Source organism: Ambystoma mexicanum, chromosome 9, assembly GCF_040938575.1.
Source record: "Ambystoma mexicanum isolate Mex_15411 chromosome 9, UKY_AmexF1_1, whole genome shotgun sequence".
Taxonomy (NCBI): domain Eukaryota; kingdom Metazoa; phylum Chordata; class Amphibia; order Caudata; family Ambystomatidae; genus Ambystoma; species Ambystoma mexicanum.
The window spans coordinates 959,635,756-959,660,179 of NC_090931.1; the positions used below are offsets into that span (position 1 = coordinate 959,635,756).

General features: G+C 48.4%; 1 protein-coding gene across 1 annotated transcript in view; it reads right to left on the reverse strand.

The window, feature by feature from the left end:
* Window positions 1-24,424, reverse strand: part of CFAP210 (cilia and flagella associated protein 210) — a 478,304-nt gene that overhangs the window by 112,677 nt on the left and 341,203 nt on the right. The window contains exon 7 of the mRNA XM_069616166.1: window positions 9,376-9,568. Coding sequence (XP_069472267.1) covers window positions 9,376-9,568 — 193 coding nt within the window. The remainder of the gene's footprint in view (window positions 1-9,375; window positions 9,569-24,424) is intronic.

Below are 24,424 nucleotides of genomic sequence, written 5' to 3' on the forward strand. Positions count from 1 at the left end.
GTCCGCCAGGACTGCGAGCGCACCTATATACATACATGCCGAGCTTGTACTCCGTCTCTCCCACCTTGATACCCCTTACCCTTTTGTCGCTCCTTGGTTGAATTCTGAGCGGCTCTATTGAAAAGGCAAATAATAAGGGGGACATGGGGCCACCTTGCCTGGTGCCTCTCTGTAAGATGAATGCTCGGGACGTCTTGCCATTCACTTCTACCTAAGCGGTTGGGTCGACATAGAGTGCCCTGATGCCTCTTTTTGTCCTTTCCCCTAAACCCACTTCATCCAGGACCGCGAAAAGGAACTCTCATTCGATGCAATCAAATGCTTTTTCCGTGTCTAGGCTGATCGACGCATAGTCCCCCCCCATCCCGGGTCATGTGGTCCATCAAGTTCAATTTCTTAAGCATCGCATCTGTACCATGTCGCCCCCAAATAAATCTGACATGGTCTGGGTGTACGAGGCGGAGCATCATCCCTTCAAACTGTCTGGCTAGGATTCAGGTGTAAATCCTTTTGTCTAGGTTAAGTAGGGACATAGGGCAGTAGGACTGGCAAAGGACCAGGTCGCTGCCTTCCTTGGGTATGATGGATATTAGCGCTTTGCTAAAGTATGGGGGTGCCTCTCCTGTTTCCAGTATATTATGATAGAGTTTGGCCATGTGTGGTAGGAGTACGCCTGCAAAGTGTTTATAGAAGCCTATTTCCCCATAGGGAGCCTGCTTATCGCCCAGGCTATTTCTTCTTCAGTAATCGGGCTCCCTAGGCAATCTATCTCCTCCCTGGTAAACTTCGCAATCGATATGTCTCTGCGGTATTCCTCGGGTGCATGCCCGCTGTCTATGCATTCGCTCTCGTACAGCTTCGTACAGTAGCGTGCAAGGCTAGCTGTTATCTCATCAGGCTTTGTTTGGGGTTGCCCCCTCTTCTCCCTTCACTGCCATGACCCAACTTTCCGCCCTCTGAGCCCTCAACCTTGCTGCCAGCAGCGCATCCGCCTTATTTCCCTTCTCGCAGAATCTTTGTTTTAGGAACCTTAATTTACGGAGTGCGTCTCCAAGCCCCAGTGCCTTTAGCTCTGCTCTTTTAAGCTGGATTTCTTGAAGTTCCGATTCTGTGTAGCCCTCCCCTGAGTACAACCTGTCCTCTCGCCCTCTAGTCTTTTTCCAGAGAGCTTTCTCGGAAAGCCATCTCTCCCTCTTTTTCCCGGTGCCCTCCCTCATAGGCCATCCCCTCCATGTGGCCTTGCCCACTTTCCAAACTGTGTTTACCGCCACCTCCCCTCTTCCGTTCATTTTAAAAGATTCCCTTATTTCTGTGCAAAGTTGCTCCTCAAAGATATTGTACCGCCATGCATCTCCATTTGGAGTCTGCCCTTCCAATCACTGCCACATCAATTTTCACGTGTACCATGTCATGGTCTGTCCAACCCACCAGTCTGTGTTCACACCCTGTGATCCGCCCACTCTGGTCCCCATTCATAAGCACATAGTCGATTCTAGTATAGGTGGAGTGTGTTATGGAGTAAAAAGTATACCATCTCTGGAAAGGGTTGGTCTGCCTCCAAGTGTCTATGAGCCCTTTCGCTCCTATGGCTAGGCCGAAGCCTCCGAGCCGCTTTGTTCTCTCTGATTTCTGTTGGTTTTTCATCTATGATCGTAAAGCCACCCAGAGTGCCAGGACTGCGTCCAGAGCAGCTGCATTGAAGGGAATCTGGCCCTGATTGGTGGTATAGATCATAGCCAGCACCACCTGGGTTCCTTTCAGGTCCCCCTGCACCATTAACAGCCGGCACTCTAACTTCCTTGTTACCACCATCCCAGACAATTTTAGGTGTTTGTGCATAATTATTCCCAACCTGCCTCGCTTGGCCTCCCCAGATGCCCAATGCACCTGTCCCACTCCTGTACCGGATAGGTCTCTCGTATGAACAATACATCCAGCCCTGCATTTCTAAATTCGCGGCGAGCAATAATCTCTTTGTGGGGGAGTTGAGGCCCTTAATATTGAGGGTGCCCACAGATAGCACAGAGCGCCTTGGCCGTGCCGGCCTTCCTCCCTACCTGGCATCCCACCTTCCATCCCTGCCGTACCCATAGAGTTGCTGACCCCCTTGCACGCATGTTGATGCTGAGATAAGCCCCACTCTATTCCCTGTACCCCATTGCTCCATGTTTCCCCTTCCCAATGTATAACCATAAAAAACATCAAACACAAGGGTGCGTTAACCATTAAGAGTTGTGAGACGCCCTCTCCTCTGTCAAGGGCCACATGGGGCATGGGGCAGGCCCACTGGTCCATGTCAGATTTCACATGTAAGACTCTGTGCCAGGTTCCAGCTGACCCGTGACTGCAATCATTCAACCCTGGCTTCGCTGCCTGCCTGGTGCGGTCTTCAGGTGTGCTTTTTCGGTGAGTGGCCATTGAGCCACATGTATTTACGGCCATTCCTGCCTCTTCTGGGGCGCTGTGGGCAGACCAACCTCCAACACGCTCGTCCTTGTCTGCTGCATGCATGGATGGATGTCCCTGCGGGCCTCTCCGCAGCCGAGGTCAGGTGGCGCATAACTTGTTCTGCCTCCTGTGCCAACGTTATCCAGTAATCCACTGACTCCACCTTAAACTGCAGTGCGAAGGGGTAGGCCCAAAGTATCGTATCCCCTATTCTGTGAGCCATTTCGTTAGTGGGCAGCGGTCTCGTCTTCTAGACAGGGTCATGCCTGAAAGATCCTGGAAGATTTTGATCTTGTAGCCTTCAAATTCGAGGTCTTCAAGCGCCTTTGCTCTGGCAAGGACCTTCCTTCTGTCCTTGCCCCGGAGGAATCTTGAGATGACTGGTCTTGGGCAGCTACCAAACGGCTTTCCTCTCGTTTGGGCCTGCTCTATTTGTACCTCCTTTCTTCCTTCAGGCTTAAACATGAGGTTCAATATTCCTTGTACTGCATGCCCCACCTGAGCCAGCGTTTCTCCATCCTTCTCCTTCAGCCCGACTATCCTGATGTTGTTCCGTCTCTCACGGTTTTCAAGATCATCTAGTTTCAGGGCAACCTCCTCTTCCCAGAGTTTCAAATCTGACATGCGGGTATCTAGGCGTATTTCCACCAGGTAATCGCTCTGCTGGTTGGACTCACGGTTTTCCATTTTCCCCTTAATCGTAGCAACTCTCTCCTTCAAGTCGGTGAGGGAAGTTTGTATATCGTTGGAGAGGGCCTTGATCTCAGCTGGGATGCCTCCCACATCCTCCTTTGTGGAAAACTGAAATGTCCAACTCCACTGGGAAACTCACAATTTTTTTCTTCGAAGTATGTCCTCCTTTCTCATGCCACCCTGATCTCTTTGCTCTTCCAGCCTTGGTCGCTGCCACCTGCCTACCTTGGGTTGTGTGGGGAGGACCTCTCACCCCTGTTCCTTAGGTGCTTTCAGCTGGGGTTCAGCACAGCATGGCCTTGCTGCACACTAGGCTCACCCCCCACCATGGCCTGGGTCTTGGCCCACCGGGGGCCCAGCACTTGCCGCTCCTCCTGCTCCCCAGGTTTCACTGGTGGCCTTGAGTGTGTCAGGGCTGGGGCCCCTTTTTTACGCATGCCTGTGGCAGCTGGGGAAGCCTGAGCACTTGTGTCACTGCGCTTCTTCACCCTCCCTGGCTCTGGGCTTCAACACCCGCTCCGGGAGACTGCACAACATCTTCTTTGTCCCCTCTGGGCCCAGGGATGACTACTCCAGCACATACGCTGGGTTGCATGGGCTGCCCGCTGCACCTTTCCCCCTCCGGGGCTCAGGTCTGGGCCCTCCACTTGCTCCTGGTGATCCTCTCCCCACAGTACGGTGATGGGCCCTCCCCCGCTTCAGCTCCTCATGGTGTCCTTGCTGTTAGGTGCCCTAGTGCCTCTCCTCTTTCCGGACAGCCCTGCATGCACAGGGGGAGGTACCCAACATAGCCAGGCAGGTCCTGGGGGGTGCTCCTTCACTACCTGCCTCTAGGCCAGGTGCTCATGGGGTCCCCGCAGATGTCGGGGCTTACTGCTGTGTGGGCAAACTGCGCTCCGTTGGTGGCGCCGAAATTCAGGGAAGCGGATTCTCTGTAGCGGCGCTGCATGCCGGTGTCGGGGCGCTCGCCGACGGCCTCACTGGGGCTTGCTTCACTGTGCAGTGTGGATCGCCAATTGAGGCACCTTTGCAGGCACTCCCCCAAAGTCACAGCGCTTCTGATGGGCCACCGGCCCATGCTGGCTCAAGGGCCAGGCAGAACATCACCCACAGCCCCCTCTCTGTGCTGCTCGGATCTCTCGCTGCATTCTTCAGGGGCAGCACATTCAAACATGCCCAGGCCCATCTTCTCCGAGCCGCAGGGGGATGCTTTTTCCTCTAGAGTCTAGACCATAGCTCAGTGGCCACCTTTGACAGCTGCCAGTCTCTACTCTCTCTCATGCCACAGGTGGCACAGGGTTACTCAGCTCCGTTTCATCTCTTGACGCCGGCATGATTCAGAGTTCCTGCTCACACGGCCATCTTCCTCTGCGCCCCCTCCATATTATTATCTTTTGAGTGGGACAACATGCAGTATTGCGTCATTACGTGGGTCACCATTATGAATGGCGCAAATATAAATGCATTGTTTGTGGTTTGTAGATGCTATGATATAATGTGTTGAGAGGCTTCATAATCTGCTTTGGGAACAACTAAAATGAAAATGTTTACAGTGGGATATATTGTGGAGACCAGCCTCATGACTTTGCATTATTTCTAGCAGTTCCCAGCATAAAATACGCAGTTTTAGCATATCTCAAATGTCATTATCAGTCGGTAATTCACAGGGTCACTTCCGCCCCCCTTCTCTAATATCAGAACTACCACTGATCGCTTTCAAAGGGGCTTAGGTCCCTGTGACTTATTAATGGTCACTGAACAGGCTAAACGTATAAGTAACTGTCTTCTTTTGAATTTGCAAGCCATACATTTTCAAATGGAATGAGAGGTATGCGCAGTATAAGAACATAATCCAAGTTCAATCGATTACACAGACCTCTATGATGTGTCTTTGTAGACCCGTAATTGTCAACCTTGTTCCATTGCAGAGTCCCTGTGATGGCATAAGACTGCGTAGTAACATCATTACAGCACCTACTTGCTACTAGTTTTAGCTTGTCAGGAGGCATTCGTCCTACAGCGTTTCGCTCTTTAGAGACTGAAACATAGAGCTGGTAATTAACTGTTCATTGGCACTGGAACCGCCGTGCCCTGTGTGAAGAGACGTGGAGATGGAAATAAGTAACTTGAAATTATTCCAAAAGTTTGCGGTAGCGGTAGGTGAAGGTGACCGATGTGAAGGCATCATTAAATAAGACACAGACAACAGACTTAAAGTTAAAACAAAAGAAATGTATTAACTTAAATGTCAGGATGGTTGAAGGCCTAACTTGCCCTTTGCTAAGGTGGGATTTCCCTACCTGAACGAAACTAGAGAAAGTCTTAGTCAAAGAGTTCAACTTAAAAGCCTGTCTGTGTCCAAAACCTATCCTTGTCCTCACAACTAAAGCTAACAACTGTGTAGGGATGTCAAACTAAAATGAAATAGTGTTCAACTCAAAGTTCAGAGCTTCTTCAAGCTCGCAGCTTTCTTTCAGCTCTCCTTCCCCAAGCATAAGAAAGTTCCATGAAAAAGTCTCAATGTTACCTTTCTCCAATTCAAGTTGATATAGTTCAAAATCAATCCTTGGGGTTCCCTTCCCCAAGTTTCAAGTAACAGAATCCAAAAACAAAAGGACCTTGAGACTCCAATCTCAAGACAACAAGTGTGGTCCCTGTAAGTCTCAGTGTTCCCATCCCCAAGACTTCAACTTCACCACTTACACCTGCTTCAATCTTTTCAAAAAGTCTTAACAATACACAGGCCAACCTGACCCTTTTTCTGGCTTACCTCGCCAGTTCATTTGGAGTGGTTTCATTGGGTTGTTTCACAGTTTCCTTATCTTTCACCATCATGGCTCTCTGGTCTAGGCGCAGTTGTTAGACTGCATGGTCCACCCATCACAGGTCGTGCAACCCGGATCTCTGGGCTCAACAGCCCACACAGGTTCACTGGCACTTTCTCCGTTGCACCAAGTCACCTTCTCTTAGTCCCTTTTATTGGCCTCTTGGCTTTATGTGTATTATTGTACTCCTGTGGCTTCTCCTTGGTAGCCGTGTGGCTCTGCCACCATGTGCCACTATGTGCCACACAACTCTTGCCAATCTGTAGTCTTGCCTCACTGAATTCATTAATAAAAGTTCACTATATGGCTCTCTTCAGCCTTTAATGTACTTGACTTAAAAGTTGAGTTCAATCGTTGTGCAACATGCATTCGATATTGTTTACTTTCACTTCAGTGTTCAATGTACACTTATGTTACTCGATTTTAAGATTCCATTTAATTTGGTATTCAACATGCATGTTTTTGTTTAAATATTAAGTTTCCATGGAGTTCAGTATTAAATATACATTTATTTGTTTACTTTCACAGACCGTTGCTCACTTGTGGTCCCATAGGAGTGTCCGGTGCTTGAGCGCCCTCTCGACACTCACCAGCCTTCTGTGTCTCTTCCCGGTGGTTCCTGGGACTTCCCGCTCGCCTAGCGTGTGTTTCTCTTTACACAGCGGCACTTCATCTGGGCTCATTAGCAGTTCCTGCTGCTATTTCTGTGCTATGGAGGCTCCCAGGCCTGTGGAGGATACACAGCCCACTCGTATCAGGTCCCACAAGTCCTCTGGGGTAATTGCCGGCGTCCTGGCTCTTTCTCCGGTCCCACCATGGCTGCCTACTCACAAGGGTCTCTTGCTGGTCTCTCCCATACAGGTCTCCCTGTTGCTCTCTTCCCTGCTTAGCTGGTCTGCAGGTGTGGATGCTTGATTAGCCCTGCCTGACCATAATTAAAGCCCTCACAGCTCTTAGTAGGCATCTTCCTCGTCCCAGTACTAAAGTGGTGAAAGGGTGTAGTCTTTATCACTCTTAGTTGCCTCTTCTTTGTCCCAGTACTGTCAAGTGTCACATGTGGGAAAATAAGGGGAGCCGGGGAGGGTTAGGTTGGTCGTCAATAGGGAAAGGGGGATACCATTTCTCACCCGAGGGCATCCGACTCCCAATCCTCAAGGACCCCTCACCCAGGTGATCCTCCTCACTTCTCCAGCCCCAGGGTCAGGATCCAAGAGGGATGGCCTTTCCCTAGCCACCTGCGCAGAGGATCCAAGGGGAGTAAGAGTGAGAATACCCTCAGGTCTCTCACACCGCATAGAACCATGTTCAGTCTGTTAAAATTATAGCTGTTGTTGAAGTGGAAGGGCACACAGAGGTGCACTTTGCCATTTGGATAGCAGATGAGACAACCTAACACTGAAAGATTGCATCAGCTGAGTATGGAAACATACCTAAGCGTATTATATATATAGATTATTTATACTAACAAAACGTGCTCGTACTTTGCACAGGTTCTGTAGGCAGACATGACAACACTCATCAATTGCTGAAAATCACGGAGCAGACGTGGAGGGGAGGGGAGAATGGGCGTGCTGCAGCATAATGGGACATTCTGTGCGCTTTCCCCATCTGTCGCCTCACCCTGGTATGGTGCAGTATGAAGCGGTGCATTGTGATGCAGATATCTCTGAAACGTGCATCCTAGGGCCTTGAAACATGTTTTTATGTTGTCAGGGACCTTTAAGTTTTGTTCTTGCCGCTGAGACGGTTAAAATTAGCATTGTCTGGTCCTTCTATGACCACAGTGATGTTTTGCACTTCGGTGTGCAAATATCTCAGAAATAGTGCATGGTAGGGCCTTGAAATGTTCTGTTCCTCACGTCCAAACACTTTAAATGTGCTCTGTCCGTCTTTCTGCGACCACCTTGATGTTTTGCTGCTTTCACACAGATAGGTGAAATGGTGTGGTATTGTATGAGGAACAAACAGACAAACTGACAGATTTTCCATTTTATATATATATAGATGAATATTATATATTTCTATAGCGCGAACATCGGGAGCAACAGAGCTCAGGAGCAGCGGAGCACTGTACGGGTCATAGAGCAAAACACTGGTAGCAAGATCTTAACAAGTGATCAAGTAAACATTAGTAACAATGATCATAGTATAATATACTGATGGGGGTGTGTACAAGATAGCCGCAATCTAGGTTGCTCCAAGGTGTTGTTGGAAGAGCCAGGTCCTTCAGTTCTTTCCTAAACTGAAGGAGTCTTGGAGAAGTCCAGATTGCCACCAGGATGGAGTTCCAGTGAACCAGAGAGGAGAGTTTCTTATAGGCCAAGAAGATGGCTGGTTAAGTCTCGTTCTTTCATTAACCACTCATTTGGAGTACCAGATCCCCAACCCTCTGCAAAAAAGCAGGACTTTCCATAAATCGCCCCCCCACTCCTGTCATGCTAAGACAGTCTAAAAACTTAGCACCCAAGCGGCTCGTAGTCTGCCCGGGTGCTGAAGCCATTCTTAGCCAACCCAGGTGCTAATAACCTAATAGCCCATCATTAAAGGCTATACCATCTTGTGAAGGAGCCTGATCCCAGATTAGCTGCTTTCACTTCTGTTTGCTCAGCTCCTTAGTTCTTTACATTCATTAAAGCCGTAGCTGTGGGATATAAGGCTATAGTGATCTTAAACCATGCCAAGTGAAGATTCTTAGTAGTCCTCTTGAGAATTAGCAAAATGAAAATACAGATGAGTTAACTGTAGGTAGCAACGTTCGAGTGAGAGATTTTAGATTCCTGGTTCTGATGATAGATAAGCCAGATCACTGCCATAAAGATTTTCTTCTAAATCGGCAGTAAGACTAGGAAACAAGGTCATTATTGCGAGCAAACACTAAACATATCTCATTCGGCATACTAAGTTGTATTTCCTGCATCTGAACAACATTAACCAGAACAGCAGATTACTACAATACTAACTAGTGTATATAGTCAGATTTACTGTCAGATCTGTAGTATTGCTCCCAAAATAATGAGAATCTAGTGGTCGTTCTTGCACATCCTGTGAATCCACTCACAATTATTTCTTTATTGCCTTTGATATTTGGAAGTTAATATGACAGCTACTCTGTGTATGAAATTACATCTTCCCCGTCAAACCCTTTAATTCTATACAATTTACAAAAGGATGATTGAAGATTCAAACAGGTCTACAGAGGAGGAAGTGTGTAGCCTGATCACCTAACACACGCTATATGCCGAATGTACACAAATGTTCTGGGGACAACTAAACCTAAGCTTTTAATAGCAGTACGAAGCAGTAGCTTTATTACCAGAGCATACACTGACATTATAATCAGAGTATCTGGACATATGACAAAGACAGTCTGTAAGTGCAAAGTTCTGTTTTTGTTCCCCGTGAAACTTACCATAGCAATTCGGTGTTCATTAATAGATTTCAGTGCAGCTTTTATCTTATCTTCCTTTCCTTTGAACTCTTGCTGTGCCTTTTCTTCAAGAAATGCAATTGCATTTGCAATCCTGGCATCTTCATTATCAAGCTTTTCCTTGAGCTGTGCCGAAAGGAGTTCAGTGATGTGGTCCCTCTGTTTCTGTACCTCCCTGCAACAAATTGCATTTAGTCTTGCATGACTCAAACATAAATGGAACGTCTTTAGTTCAATAGTACATACTGATTGAAAAGTACATCAATCTGACCGGGTATCTGAACTGATTTTGGCATTCACTTTAGAATACACTTTATTTTCCTTATTCTTTAAATATTGTTATGTATCTTGTTTTGGCTTCTTGCCAGGGGTGGACTGGGAACCATAAGAGACCCTGGAAATTGTTTTCCAAGTGGCACCATATTACATAGTGTGAGCTACATAGTGTGAGCAAGCCCAACCCCTTTCCCATGAGAAAATGTAGAAATTAAATAGGTAACTACACAAAAGAGACCCATGATGCAGAGGCCCACCAGAAAATCGCCAGAGTTCCCTGTAGGCAAGTCCACCCCTGCTTCTTGCTTGTGCCTTAGACAGCAAATCAGCAAAACAATGTTGTATGTTGGGTCACATGTACTCCTATGGGAATACAGTAGTTTAGCTCAGCAAAACTATCCCCTCAACAAATCTTTGTACCAACATAAAGTTGGCAGGAGAGTAAGGATAGCATGCCCTCCCATGCTGCACTCAGTGAAGAGTCTTGCCACACTCCCCTTGTCATCCTGCAAGCCCCTATGGGAGACCTCTCAGTTTTTGACAATGGGTTTGCAAAGTACTTTCCTCCTGCCACTGTCAAATGTGCAAAGCAAATGGGAGGGGTAGGAGGAGCACTTGGAAGGTACAACTCCACACCCGTAGCTGGCTCCTCCATGGCTTCACAGTGCTGCTGGTGCATGTGAGAGGATCAGACTATCACTGCCCTCCTCCTGCTGCGCCCACCTCTCTAGACCACAATGCCTTTGGCAGTTGGACCAGGAGGCTGGTGGGGCAGGAGAAAGCACTGGGACTTTGAACCCATGTTTCAAAGGCAGTAAGATTAGACCAGTGGGTGGGATAGAGGAAGCGCTGTGATGCTGTGATCCCTGATGAATCCAACTCTTCCTGGCCCTGCCTACAATGGAAGTACACTGACCTTTGATGGCAATGCCTTATCACTGTGTGAGCACCTAAGCTTTTCATGGCAATACAAAGCAGTAGTTTTAGTACCAGAGCACATACTGTCATTACTTGTCAAACAATGGAGTATCTGGACATATGATGGCAATATTTGGCACCATCAGTGTGTTCGGTCCAAAAAAAGAAACTGTACAACTGTCCTGATTCATTCATTCATACATTGAATGGTGTGGTTAAATTATTTGCGCATGGCATGGCATTACCTGGCAAAGGATGGGAGTAAATGGGCTTATGATGGGAATCGGTGGCATTGGTGTGAATAATTGAGTTTTGGTGGCAAAGTTTGGCAACTAGCGGGACTAGCTGGGCGTATGATGCCATTAACTGGCAAATGATGTGAGTACATGGGAAAATGGTGGAAATATTTTACAAACGGTGTGGATACCTGGAGAAATGATGATAATGCCTGGCCAGTGGTGTGAGCATCTGTGAAGGTAATTGCAGTATCTGACAATGGTGCAAGTGCCTGGGCATTTGATGGCAAAAGCAGGCAAATGACATGTGTACATGGGAAATGATAGAAATACTTGGCAGTCGTGCAAGTACCTGAGAAAATTATGACAATACCTGGCAAACAGTGTCAGTACCTAGTTTTCTGATGCCCACATGTAGCAATAATGTGAATATACATGCATATTATAGCATTACCTATCAAACAATGGCAGTACCTCGGTATGTGATGGCAATACCTTGCAATGATCTGTGTATCTGGGAATATTATGGTATTAGATGGCAAACAATTGCAGTACATGGGCATATGATGCACTATGATACCCAGATAACTATGGAAATGCCCAGAAAATGATGCAGTGCCTGGGCATTTGATTTAAAAAAAACTGTTACATAGTGTAAATACCTGGCCATTTGATGCCAACACTTCTTATACAGTGGTAATAACTACTATATGAGGAACAGAGCATGTGGCAATACCTTGCAATTGATGGTACTACGTTGGCATATGATGGCAATAACTGGCAAATGGCCTGTGTACTTGGAGATATGCTACCAATACCTGGCAAATTGTGTGAGTACCTGTGTGAGATCAAAAGCCAGATACTGCCACTGTAGAGTGGGCCGCTGTATTGTTTGGAAATTCCTAACCGATTTACCCAACATTTCAATGATAAGTCCTCAGCAAGTCCTCGTTAGAGACATGAACACCCTATGCACTACTGAGAGAAGCCACCCACTTTAAAGGAACACCATGTAGCCTAGTGCAGGTCTTCTTGCACCACTTGTGTGGTTTACATTGGTACACTTTTTGTGATTGTGATTTGCATCTAGACTGCGGTACAATGAAGGGTGTCCCTACCAGGACCCCCATTGTAAAACTCAGTGCATACTGCTACAGTCAGAAATTACTCCCAGTGAGTGAGTGGACTACAAACATGGCTTCTTGAATAGAAACCTGAGTGAAAGCCTGGGAAGGAACCTGCGAAATTAAAATGTTGTTGCCCAATCCTCAGACAGCCTCGAGAATGTTTGCATAGATGTCACTCTGGCCTGGGCTCCTTCCTCATCCCCAAATCACCATAAATATTAAGGGCACATCTGGTTTGTAGAACACTGGAATGAGTTTTGAAGCACAGGCGAAGATGTCACCCGAAGGCCTAGGTACGAAAACCCGGTTTGATTCTGCAAGCTTGCAATACCCTTCTGATCCTTCTGATGGCAAAGCTCTGCCCCGATAAAGTCACAGGCCCTTGAGATCCCTCCTCCCATGAAGACTTAAGGCTTGTTCTATGAATTGACAGACATGGAAAGATGCCAGTCAGACCAGCAATAAGGGGCATCTCAGAACTGTGGCTGCTGAATACCCAGAACTGTAACGGAAAACACAGAGGAACCCCCAGGTTAACATAGGCAATGCAGGTAGCGCTGCGCTCCTTCTAACCAACCTGCTGTCACTGGAACCCCTCTGCACCTTCCATCACTGATGATGTCCTCTACTATATCGAAACACCAGGTTCAGCAGCTGTTCTATTTCAGCAACTCTTTACCTCAAGTGGCCCCACAGACAGAAATACCAGGAACTACTGCTGCTAACCTCTGACCTGTTCTGGACCCGATTGTTGACTGGCTGAGAATGTAGACAGACAGAGACATCTGACTGTCTGACCATCATCAGTTCTCTTTCTGAAAGATTCCCAAGTTATCCTAAAGGGGGCAAAACTGGCATGTATTGTAGAGATGGCTTTTCAAACCCCTAAAAAACAAGTGGTGAAATGATAAACAGCATCTCGAAAGGCTGTGTATGGCATTTTATTGAGGAACATTAGGGCCCAAATAGTGTTGGTATGTATGGGCCATGCGGCTGATTTGCCCAATTTTTAAAAAAAGCGATATTTACAAACATTATTCCCCCGTACTGTGTGCATCATGCAAATCTGGAGACACCATCCAATCATCAAGGGATAATGTCCAAACGATCTCAGCCAAAGTAACCCTTTTTCATGTATTTTCATGGCTTTTTTTGGTGATTAGAAAAAATCTCAAGTAGTACACTGAATGATAACATCTATTTAACCTTTTGACAATACCACACTTTTTAACCATTTGTTTGATTAACTGCAATAGCTTTTCTTCAGAACTTGCTTGGCTCTGGTATTATGAAGGCAATGTGAAGGCAAACACTCACAAGTGAGACTGTACCTTTTTGATGAAATCTGCCGAATCCACTGTTCTATTGTAAAAAAACTCTCAAAACGAATAGAAACCCTCCAACCTGCTGCGCACTGGTGTCTGATACTGGGCTCAGGTGTAGGTGGGTGGGGGGTCAAACCAGTTTTGCCAGGACTGCAGATGGCTGTGGTGCTGAAGGGTAATGCTTTTTTCTGTCCTTTTTCTGTGCACCTGAGCCCCTTGCCGGCTTTCCCAGACATACGCTTGCAAATGTTTGAGACGGTTGTGGATTTGGTGGCATGGAATAGGACTGTTGGGCTACAAAGAACTGCTCTGGAGTTGCTCGGAGTCCAAAAAACCTTTCTGTCTGTCTTGACTGGTTACATTGAAGGGGCCCCTGAGGGACACTCGGATGTGGAAACAAGGAACAATCACCACACACGAATGGATACGCCAGACACGAGGTTCTGTTCCCAAAATCTAGGGTTTATTGCAATACAAAATAGTCCCAGTTGGCCAAATGGTCCCACGCCCCGCGACGGTTGTCTAACAGACCTCGGGGGACGCAAGAGAGTGAGAGACATACATCAGTTACATATATACAAAAGGAGTACCTTACAATCAGCAATGACACAGTATGACACATTCGATGCCGCCCCCAATTCATTTTCCTTTGAATTGGAGGTGATGATTGACCATTGTGACAAATATGACACCTTAGACCACCATATTTAGTAACGGTTTGCAATCTCCAATTTTACAGACACCATTCTTTATTTGAGAGAACACAGCGTTTCTGTTTTCATGGGCAAGCTGCGCGTAGGAGACTGGCACATACCAGGCCTCACTATCTCTTAGTTTCGATTCTTGCTCTAGAGGTCAGCCCGCTCTCCGGGGCCTCACTGTGCTCAGAAAGGGGGGCCGTAAAGTAGAACATAATTCAACTCTTTAAATGCTAGTTTCATACATTGCTATTCGTTCAGGAGACTCACTTGCATTTGTGTACTGATTAAAATGCCTTGCTCCCTGCATTCAAGGATATGCGAGGGAGGGAATCGGGCATTTCTGTCTGGCTTTCCAGTGTAATGTTTCAACATGTTTCTTAGCCTTGGATCATTGAAGCGAAATAATAACTACAGCAAAGCAGTTTTACATGAGGCAAAGTGGCAACGTTAGAGAGAGCAGAGAGAAAACAAAATGGCGATTCTGGTCATCTTAAAATGGCCTCACTCTAGTTGAACTGATAGCTACGTAATAACTAATGAGTATATATTCTTAACACTGTAAATGAGGCGATTGGTCTTCAGCCAACCAATTTATCATGCTTTCCTTCCGCCCAAGGGGTGTTTACTATTTTTGGACTGACAAACCCTCCTCTTGGCCGTATGCCAAATGCCTCATCCATACATTGCATCCTCCTCCGACCAAGTATTTGGATCAGATTCGGAATCTGATTCAAATTCTGACTCATATACACTTGTTGTCTCCTCCTTATTATTATCAATGACGATTGCCATTAATTCTTTAATGGTTTCAGATTCATTACTATTGTGAGTGCTTGATTTAGTAATGTTTTTTCTTTCCATCATTTGTACACATTCTTCACTAATTTCAGTACATACTATAGGGAGACAATGTATGCAACAACAACATGTCATGACTATTCCTAGGATTGCTACTAGGATTTCAAATAGCTTCCATCCCCAGGAACACTTCCCAAAACCAGGAGCTTATGTTCAATTCCCAGCCTCCTTCAGGGGGGGTGGAGATCCGAGCTTAATACATGCAATTTTCTTATCACCTCAAAAATCGTGGGGGAGGAGTCACTTACAAATACGCAACACGCTGATCCCACGATTTTGCAAACACCGCCTCGATCAACTAAGATTATATCAAGGGCCATTCTATTTTGCAGTGACATCAATCTAATTCCTTTCTCTTCAAGAGTCATATCATGTAATATATCAGTGGTTCCATTTATTGTTTCTTCCAATATCCTCGACAGTTGTCTTATGTTATAAGAGTTTGTCGCCTGGCCCCAAAATGGTATGAATGATTTTGCTATGTCCCCTACAATCAACCGTCTTCAATTTTCCAGCAGGGTCGTGACCTGGTCAATCTGGTTATATCTGATGTTTTTAAAAGAAACACCCCAGGAAACAGAAATCCCAAATAACACGTGCCTCCCCAGTTCCTAGGTAACCAAGGATATGCTTTTTATCCACATATGAAATGCACAGGATCTCCCACATATATTGGTTCCACTTCTTTATCAAGGAATGCTATGTTCCTGCATCTGGCAAATGTTCCTACCTGGAAAGTACCCTTTTTCTTTAAACAGAATGGGACAGAATGAGGGTTATAATTCACTGTATATGAAGGGGGTTCCGCATCCTTATTCCCCTGTGGGTTCATGTGGAATGTGATCACAGAAGTTTTATAAATACAGACAATCTATCCTGTGGCATTATTGCTGGTGTAATTAATCGTCTTTTATGGAATATGGAGCAACCCACCGGTTTCATAATCACTTCCTCGAATTTATTCATGTTTGTTTTATCTAGTTGACCAGTTTCACTTTCGTTCCATTTCCCATAGTATAAGGCACTCAGAGAGGCATAGCATGCAGAAGTCAATGGCAGGGGCTGTACATACCATCGTATTCCTTTGCCACCATGTTGAGGCGAGTGGGCACAAACCCAACAATTGTTTTTTCTTAGGATTGAGTGTGTCATATTCATTATTAATAGCAATGTGTTGTTCCCATATCCTTCCCTATGTTTGTCTTCCATTGGGGACAAGGTATAGGAGATCACATGGACTGGACTTTCCGTTGTGGAAATGTTCACAATAAGCAAAAGTACTTCAAGAGGGTGCGTTTCTTCTAGGTACCATAATACTGATATGGTCAATATTGGGGCTAATATACTCATTATACACATTATTATGGTTAGACCCAACATACAATTCTTTCAACCATGTCCTTTTTTCACCTTACTATGTATTGGGCCTCATTACGACCCAGGCGGTAAGTTACCGCCTGGGCCGTGACTTTACCACCATGGCGTAAACTACGTTTACGCCATGGTGGTTGGCGGACTTACCGCCCCATTCCGAGGTCGGCGGGGCGGTAAGTCCCCAATCCCCATTTACCCTTCCCCATTCCCATTTTTGCCCCATAGGGCATAATGGGAGTGGGGAAGGCGTTAATTACGCCACCGTAAATTACGGTGGCGTAATTAACATCAAGTTCCCTTACCGCCATGGTCTTTTACACCCGCTAGAAGCAGGTGTAAAATCCGCCATGGCGGAAAGGGAACTCGTGATTGGCGGTAAGGGGTCGGCGCAGCTAACGCTGGCGCTAACCCCTTACCGCCAGGGTCGTAATGAGGCCCATTGTGTTTAACTCGCTATCAGCATTGGTGCAGGAGGGGGCATTTGCTGGTTCCGACATTCTTCTCTCGTCCTTCTTCTTCTGCTGTGCTCGTCGTGAATACCTTTTGTTCATGTGCTTCTCAGGATGTTGAAATAGTTCAATCAATGTCTACAGTCTTTCTATGCCAGTTTGCTATCTGCCTGGATTGCTTATTCATTTGGTAAGGCCTCCGTGCATTTTGCACATGGCTCTAGAATTTCAGAGCAGCTGCCTTTGTACCACGTGCGCCCCGCTTGTTCGCTCGGGTTCCTGACACATGGATTTAGCACCGAGGAGTTGCGTTTGGTGAGCTGTCTGACTTGCACAACTCTTACGCCACCCTCCTCTAGGCCTCCGGTTCCCACTTCATCCGAAAATAGGAAACAGAGGCAGGTTGTACCGATTTGCTCCTGGTATCGCGTGATCGACAAATAGTGTGGGTGCACTTCCGGTCTCAAGCTTGGAGTCAGCCTGGGGCACAATGGCAGATGATGATGGGTGCCCAGGCGACAATGCAGGCTGTGACGCAACAGAATATGGTGGGCGCCACAGAGGTATGCGCTTGATGTCCGCCAGAAGGGGTGCAGCATTTGCTGGACAACATAGAGGCACTCTTTGCCCTTCCGCTTTTATGGCAATCTCATCAGGCTTTGTTTCAGGATCAGGCAGCTTTTGTGGCAAGGGACTGCCAATGGCATTTTTCGTTTCTGGAACCGCTGCTGTCTCTTTCTGGTCTTTGTCCCGATCAGTTGACGTGTCAAATGGCGATGGGACTTTCTTGGCGTGCATGGCATGAATCCACGCCTTCCGTCCACCCATGCGTATCGCTGTCTGCGTGGTCAGGAGTATTTGGTACGGCCCACGCCACCTGGGTGCCAGCAATGTTTTCCGTTTGTAGTTTCTGATCAGCACCCAGGTTCCTGGCTCCAATGCATGTCCTGGGCCAGTATACCGCACCGGTAAAGCCTCCTGCACCTGCTGATGAATCAAACACAGTTTCTTTACTAACAGATTACAATAAATGCTGAGTACAGGGTATTCTACCTCTCTCATTCTCTTCGGCTGAGGTGCGCACCACACATTCGCCGGTCTCTCCATTATGATTTCATATGGGGAGAGCCCAGTTCTGGCCTGCACTGATGTTCGCATACACAGTAACGCTATTGGTAATGCATCTACCCAACTTAATTTGCTGCCTGCACAGATTTTACTGATTTTGGACTTCAAGATTCCGTTGTGGCGTTCAATAAGACTGGCCGAGGGGGCGTGGCTAGCAGCGGGATGAGGAGGACGTAGCTCTCCATCGCTCCTGCGATTGCCGCATGAATCCTGATAAATTGCCTGATATCACTAATTATAAAACTTGAAAACTACCTCTATGCTTAGCGGGAACCGTGGTGCTCACTCGGTCCAGGCGGTGAAAATATTCGGTAGCAGGGCACGAAGATACGTCGAGGCGAAGGAGGACGAGGAACCGCTTGGCGCTCTCCTAAAATGGCCGCCTATGTGAAGAGACTTAACAAACGGCACGCCCTGGGTGACGAGATGCTACGACGGTCTCGGTCGGGGAAAAGACCGCGGAAGGAGCTGGGCGCTCCTACGCGAACCTTAAGGGGCGGCCTCACGACGAACCGGACCCGGGGTTGAGCGGAACGGCGGGGGAGGTGGACGACTCGCCCTGGCCCTGAGGATCCGGGCCCGGGCCTCGCCCCGTGTCAAGGCGGCCGAGGCTGGACCCTGCAAGCGAGTGCCTCGGGCATCCCTCCTGCCCTCCCCCCGGGACGCGAACTGGTTTCCCCACCCGCCATATCTGTGAAGAAGAGCCGGGCCTCGTCGAGAGCGGCTCCCGGGTCTTCCCCAATAATCCGCTCCAGTGCGCAGTGGAGCTGGCGAATTGGCCACTGGAGGAACGGGGTGGCTTTGACGAGCGGGAAGGTCCGGAGTACAGATCCTGAAAGAACTCGCTGTACCGAGGCACCAACTCATATACTACTTGCACGTTTTGCCTTGCATTGCAGAACCAACGCTCGCAGAGGGGGCACCCCGAGAAGGAAAAGAACCGGCAACACCGGCCTAGACGTCAGACGCCTTCCGCACTGAGACTACAGCCCAGGGACACGGAGCACACGGAGAGGGGGTGGAACACCACCGAAGGCCCTTGGTAATAACACTGTTATCGAGCTACTGCCCCAGGATCGGGGCGCGACCATGGGGAAAGAAAAGACGAGGAAACCCAACATGCAGAACAGAATTGAACAATATACTGTGCCCTCATCACAACAGACAGATTTCCAATCGCTACATCCCGACGAGATGGAGACTGAACATGCGCTCTCGCTTAAAGATGTCATGGCGGCCATTGCAGATTCCCGCTCATCTATGGAGCAGAAGATAGACCGCATAAGCCTCGACGTCTCCCTCCTTAGACACGACCTCCAAAAGCTGTCTGCGCTCACTGGTGAGGCAGAACAACGGATTGCGACGACAGAAGATGGCGCCTACACAATGTGCAGCAACAGATCTGTGGAATCTCAGCCACACTCAAGACGCCGGGGGCCAGGGTGGAGGAGAGCGAGGGAAGGTCCAGACGCAATAACGTTCGCATCCTTGGTATTCCCGAGAAAGAGGAAGGGCCCTGCATGGAACTCTTTTTGGAACAATTGTTAACAGACCTGTTCGACTTGCAGTCCTTTTCAAAGTTCTTTTCCATCGAGAGAGCGCACCGAATGCCTGCAGGTAGACCACTGCCTGGCGCTCCCCCACGCACCGTGATTGCGAGGTTCTTAAACTATCCAGACCCGGATGCGCTCTTACAACTCGCAAGATCCAAGGGCACAATTACATTCAACGGATCTAGACTGGCCTTCCTCCCCGACTATACCAGGGAAGCACAGAAAGTGAGACAGTCCTTTGGGAAGCTTAAGAAGCAACTGCAGACATTGGGAGTCAAGTACGGCCTCCTGTTTCCCGCACAATTAAAAGTTTATCACAGAGGCAAGACGGTCCACTTCGATGATCCTGGAGAGGCATGGCGCTGGGCGGAGCAGCACATTGAAGGAGACTGGTCCGCACCCCGAGGTAACAATAACAGAAACAGGAACCCCAGACCATCACCGGAGCAACATCCCAGGCCGGACCGGCCACCACTACCAGACCCGCTAGAAGATGGGGGTGATGGGCCACCATCCTGAACCCGCCGAGGGCCTTGCCCACGGGGTACCCACTCTGTGGTCACTGACAAAACAAAGCCATGGGTCTACTGAAGGCGATTTCACACTTGTAATGCGGTAAGCGGGGGATCGCTGCCCTCCCACTTGGGTGTTTAAGAGGGGGTACAACACCATCACAGCCCCCCCTGACTTTCTAGTTGAACTTTAATAAGGGCAGTTAAAGCTGACAATCTACTCTTTTTGATTGTCAGCAATGTTGGGTCGACAGGTACTTCAAGTTGGGGTGGAGTATAGGGAGGGGGAGGGAGGAGTTAGTTGGGGAACCTTTTTTGTTATTTCCGGACCGACCCTCCCTGGTAGTTCTCCAGGGATGGTGGAGCTCTTGGCCAGTTGGGACCACACCACACAGGAACAGCGCTTCAGACCTCAATCTTTATCTCTTTTGCACCGCATGTTCACACACTGGGGCTGCACCCTCCGGGGCAGCCTGCTTATCCCTCTACTAGATGCCACTTGACCAATCTCACCCATCCATGTCCACGCGCTCCAGCTCTCTAAAGGTTCTCACCTGGAACGTGAATGGGATGGGCTCCACGATCAAAAGACGTCTGGTCAAGCAGCTACTTTCCAGATACTCCCCTGACGTGGCTCTGCTCACTGAAACACACCTTGCGGGGGCACACTGTAAATTATTTCTACGCACCAATTACAAGACCGCCTTCCATGCGGGATATACCATGGGATCCAGGGGCACCCTCATTCTTATACATAAACGGGTCCCGTTTGTCTTGCATGCACTAGAGCAGGACCCTCGGGGACGCTACGTGATGGCGCTTGGGACACTCTGGGAAGAAACACTGGGACTTGTTACCATTTATTCCGCACCTGGGCTGGGGCAGGAACTCCTTGATGACCTGACCTCCTTGATGGGTAGGCACCAATCGGACAAGTGGTTCCTGGGAGGCGATTTCAATGACGTCATGTGCAACACCTTAGATCGCTCGCACCTTAGACAACGCAACCCGAACCTCCCCACGAAGCTGTTTAACTTTGTCTGCCCTGGGTCTTGGTGATGTATGGCGGGAACTACACCCGGGAACCAGAGGCTATTCATTCCAATCCGGGACCCATGGATCCCTTTCCAGGCTTGATTACCTATTTGTTCCACACACAGACCTGTCTAATATGCTCTCAGCAAACTTGCTCCCCTGGGGGTTTTCGGACCACTCGCCTCTCCTGGTGGAAAAGCAACTGCAGGGAACGGCCCCCCTAGAACGTGGCGATTGAACACTTACTATTTAGGCAGCTCGGATTTGGTGGACCGCCTTACGGAGGTCTCAACTGAGTACTTTGAGATTAACGGTTCTGAAGAAACCGACCCGATGGTGCTGTGGGAGGCCTACAAGGCCGCGCTGCGGGGAGAGATAATCTCTTGGACAGCGAACAAAAGAAAGGAGAGGCTCCGGAAGATAGCTGAGGCAGAGAAGGAGGTAACCCACAGAGAGAACGAGCATACCCTAGACCCTACCCCACAGACTCACATGTCCCTTCAACGCGCCAGTGAATGCCTCCGAAACCTTACGCTAGACAATGCCAAAGAGGCCCACTGGGAATCCAAAGCCCGGATATACGAGCTTGGGGATAAAGCCGGTAAGCTGCTGGCTTGGCTTGAGAGGAGTGATGAGGGTCGGCGCTCGGTCCGTGAGATATCACCCCACAGGGCGAGACCTGTCGATCAGATGCCGAAATAGCAGAAGCCTTCGCCCAATTTTATGCAGAATTATACCATGCCTCGGAGCTACCGCTGTACCGGACCCTCCTTGATGGGGTGGTGCTCCCTACCCTATCGGCACAGCAACGCGAGTTACTGGACTCTGATCTTTCTGAGGCCGAGCTGGTAGAAGCCCTGGGGCAGCTGCAACCGGGGAGGACCCCGGGTCCAAACGGATTTCCCATAGAAATATGGCAGAAACTGGGAAGTAATAATGTAGCACCTCCCCTGCATCAGATGCTGCTGGCCGCGCTAGAGCGGGGCTCCCTCCTGGACGACCAATGTCAAGCCACCATAGTGGTCATCCCCAAGCCGGACAAACCCCAAGAGCAATGTGCATCTTATAGGCCGATCTTGCTAATCAACGGCGAAACCAAGGTCCTGGCCAAGCTCTTGGCTAACCGATTGCAACGGGTAGCGGACACACCTATACATCCAGACCAGTGTGGCTTAATGCCTCATAAATCAACGAGGATGAATCTGCGCCGACTCCACCTGGCTCTAGAACGGGCCCCCATCCTTGATACCCCATTAGCACTGCTGGCAATAGATTTTGAGAAGGCATTTGATTCTGTCTGTTGGGATTGCCTTTGGGAAATCATTTCCCGTATGGGATTTGGAGACAGCTTCCTAGGTTGGGTAAAATTGCTTTATACAAACATCCAGGCAGAAGTTAAAGTGAATGGATGGACCTCCAGAGCCTTTCCCTTAGGTAGAGGCACGTGGCAGGGCTGTCCCCTTTCCCCTTTCCTCTTCGCCCTCGCCATTGGACCACTGGCACTGTGGCTTCGTCAATGCGGGGCATGGAAGAGATTCAAGTGGCCCGAAGGGCACGAAGACAGCATATCTCTTTATGCAGACAATCTTTTATTATACCTGGCTGATCCAGTTCGGAGCTGCCCCATAATGACTTAAATGCTAGTCACTTACGGGGAATTCAGTGGGTTGAAAATTAATTGGAAGAAATCCGTAATGTTCCCGGTGAAGGGGGGGGGGGCAGGGCGAGTTACCGAATTGTCCATACCGGCTTGAATGACAGGGCTTTAAATATTTGGGGATCTGGGTAACACTTGACCTCACTAGATATGCAAGACACAACCTCCAGCCGATCATGGATAGGTTGGTCAACGACGTCCACCACTAGAAGCTCCTCCCTCTGACCCTCATGGGGAGAGCCTCACTCTTTAAAAGGATGTCATTACCAAGATTGCTCTATGTTTTGCAGAATGCCCCGCTTGCGATCCCTGCCCCTGAATTCAATCGTAAAGAAACCCTTCTTAGGGAACTCATCTGGGGGGGTGGCCGTTCACGCATTGCATTAAGTACCTTGCAGAGGTCAGTCTGCGAGGGTGGGATAGGCGTACCCCGTCTCCAGACTTACTATTGGGCTTCTCAACTCTCAGTGGTCAATGACCTGCTCCACGGGGATCGGGCGCTACCTCACATTAGGGCAGAAGTGGGAGCCATGCAGGGTACGGACCTGCTGCAGGAGCTGTACCAATCTCCGGGGAGGCCCCCCCTGCTCACAATTAAGGCTCCCATCACTACGATTTGGAGGCAGGCACAGGTGTTTGTTGGGTGGGAAGACAAAATAACAGCAGCACAACCCCTATGGCACAACAACAATCTGAAGGAAATCGAGAAACTTGAACCGTGGCCGCGCTGGGTAAGAGCGGAATCCTTAGAATTAAAGATGTCCTAAAAGAAGGGAAACTAACCTCATTTGAAGACATCCAGGGTAGATTCCAACTCCCCAACACCGAGCGATACCACTTCACGCAATTGATCCATGCTCTCTGAACCCATATACCCCCAGGTGATTCAATCCCCGACTACACCCCGATCGAACGCAATATGCTACCCGAGTAATCCCCAGCAAATGTACATCCACTCTCTATAACGCTATCACCTCCTTCGCAACTCCCGAGCTATTGGTATTAAAGGCCAAATGGGAAAGAGAGGTGGGAGAAATAGACCCTGAGGACTGGATCCAGGTCATAATGCACCCACGGGAGGTAGCCATCTCCTCCAGACTTAGACTGGTGCAACTTAAAATCCTGCATAGAGTGTACTACCCTCGAACTCTTTTATATGGCTGGAAGAGAGTAGTGAGTCCGAACTGTCTCCGTTGTGGAGAGGAGGAAGGCACCTTCTATCATATCCTCTGGACATGCCCTCGGATCCGTGACTATTGGACTGCATGCTGTACGGAATTGTCCAGAGCCCTCACTTGTCCTATCGAACTAGATCCGAAGGTCTTAATATTGGGTGTACCGGACATGTCCGAATCTAATAAATGGGAAAATCTGCTATTGAACACTGCGATGGCCCTAGTGAAACACAACATTGCACAAAAATGGGGAGCGCCTGACCCTCCGACACTGGAACAATGGATACTCGACATGGACTCATGTGCCATGACGGAGCATTGAGTCTATGGCGCAAGAGGATGCCCGAATAAAGCATCCAAGATATGGGGGAAATGGGAAGAAACTGGGCCTTGACGTCCTGATGCAGTGGTGGCCTCCACAGGAACAGAAGGTGGGTGGGACGGGGAGCCTGCGACCCATGGCGATTAGAGATACTATAATACTATGTAAACATGTGACTGAAGATGCTGTACTGGAGTGCTTTTAATTTGTTGTCCCCTCTTTTTTCGTTGTTTTGTTGTTATTTGCCCCTGATTCGGTGGCTGTTTTGGTTATGTCAAAATACAATAAAAATGTTTTATCAAAAAAAAAAATAAGACCGGCCAACATCGGATGTCTCGAACAATGGAATTGTTTATCGATCTGTAATCTTGCGCAAATCTGCAGT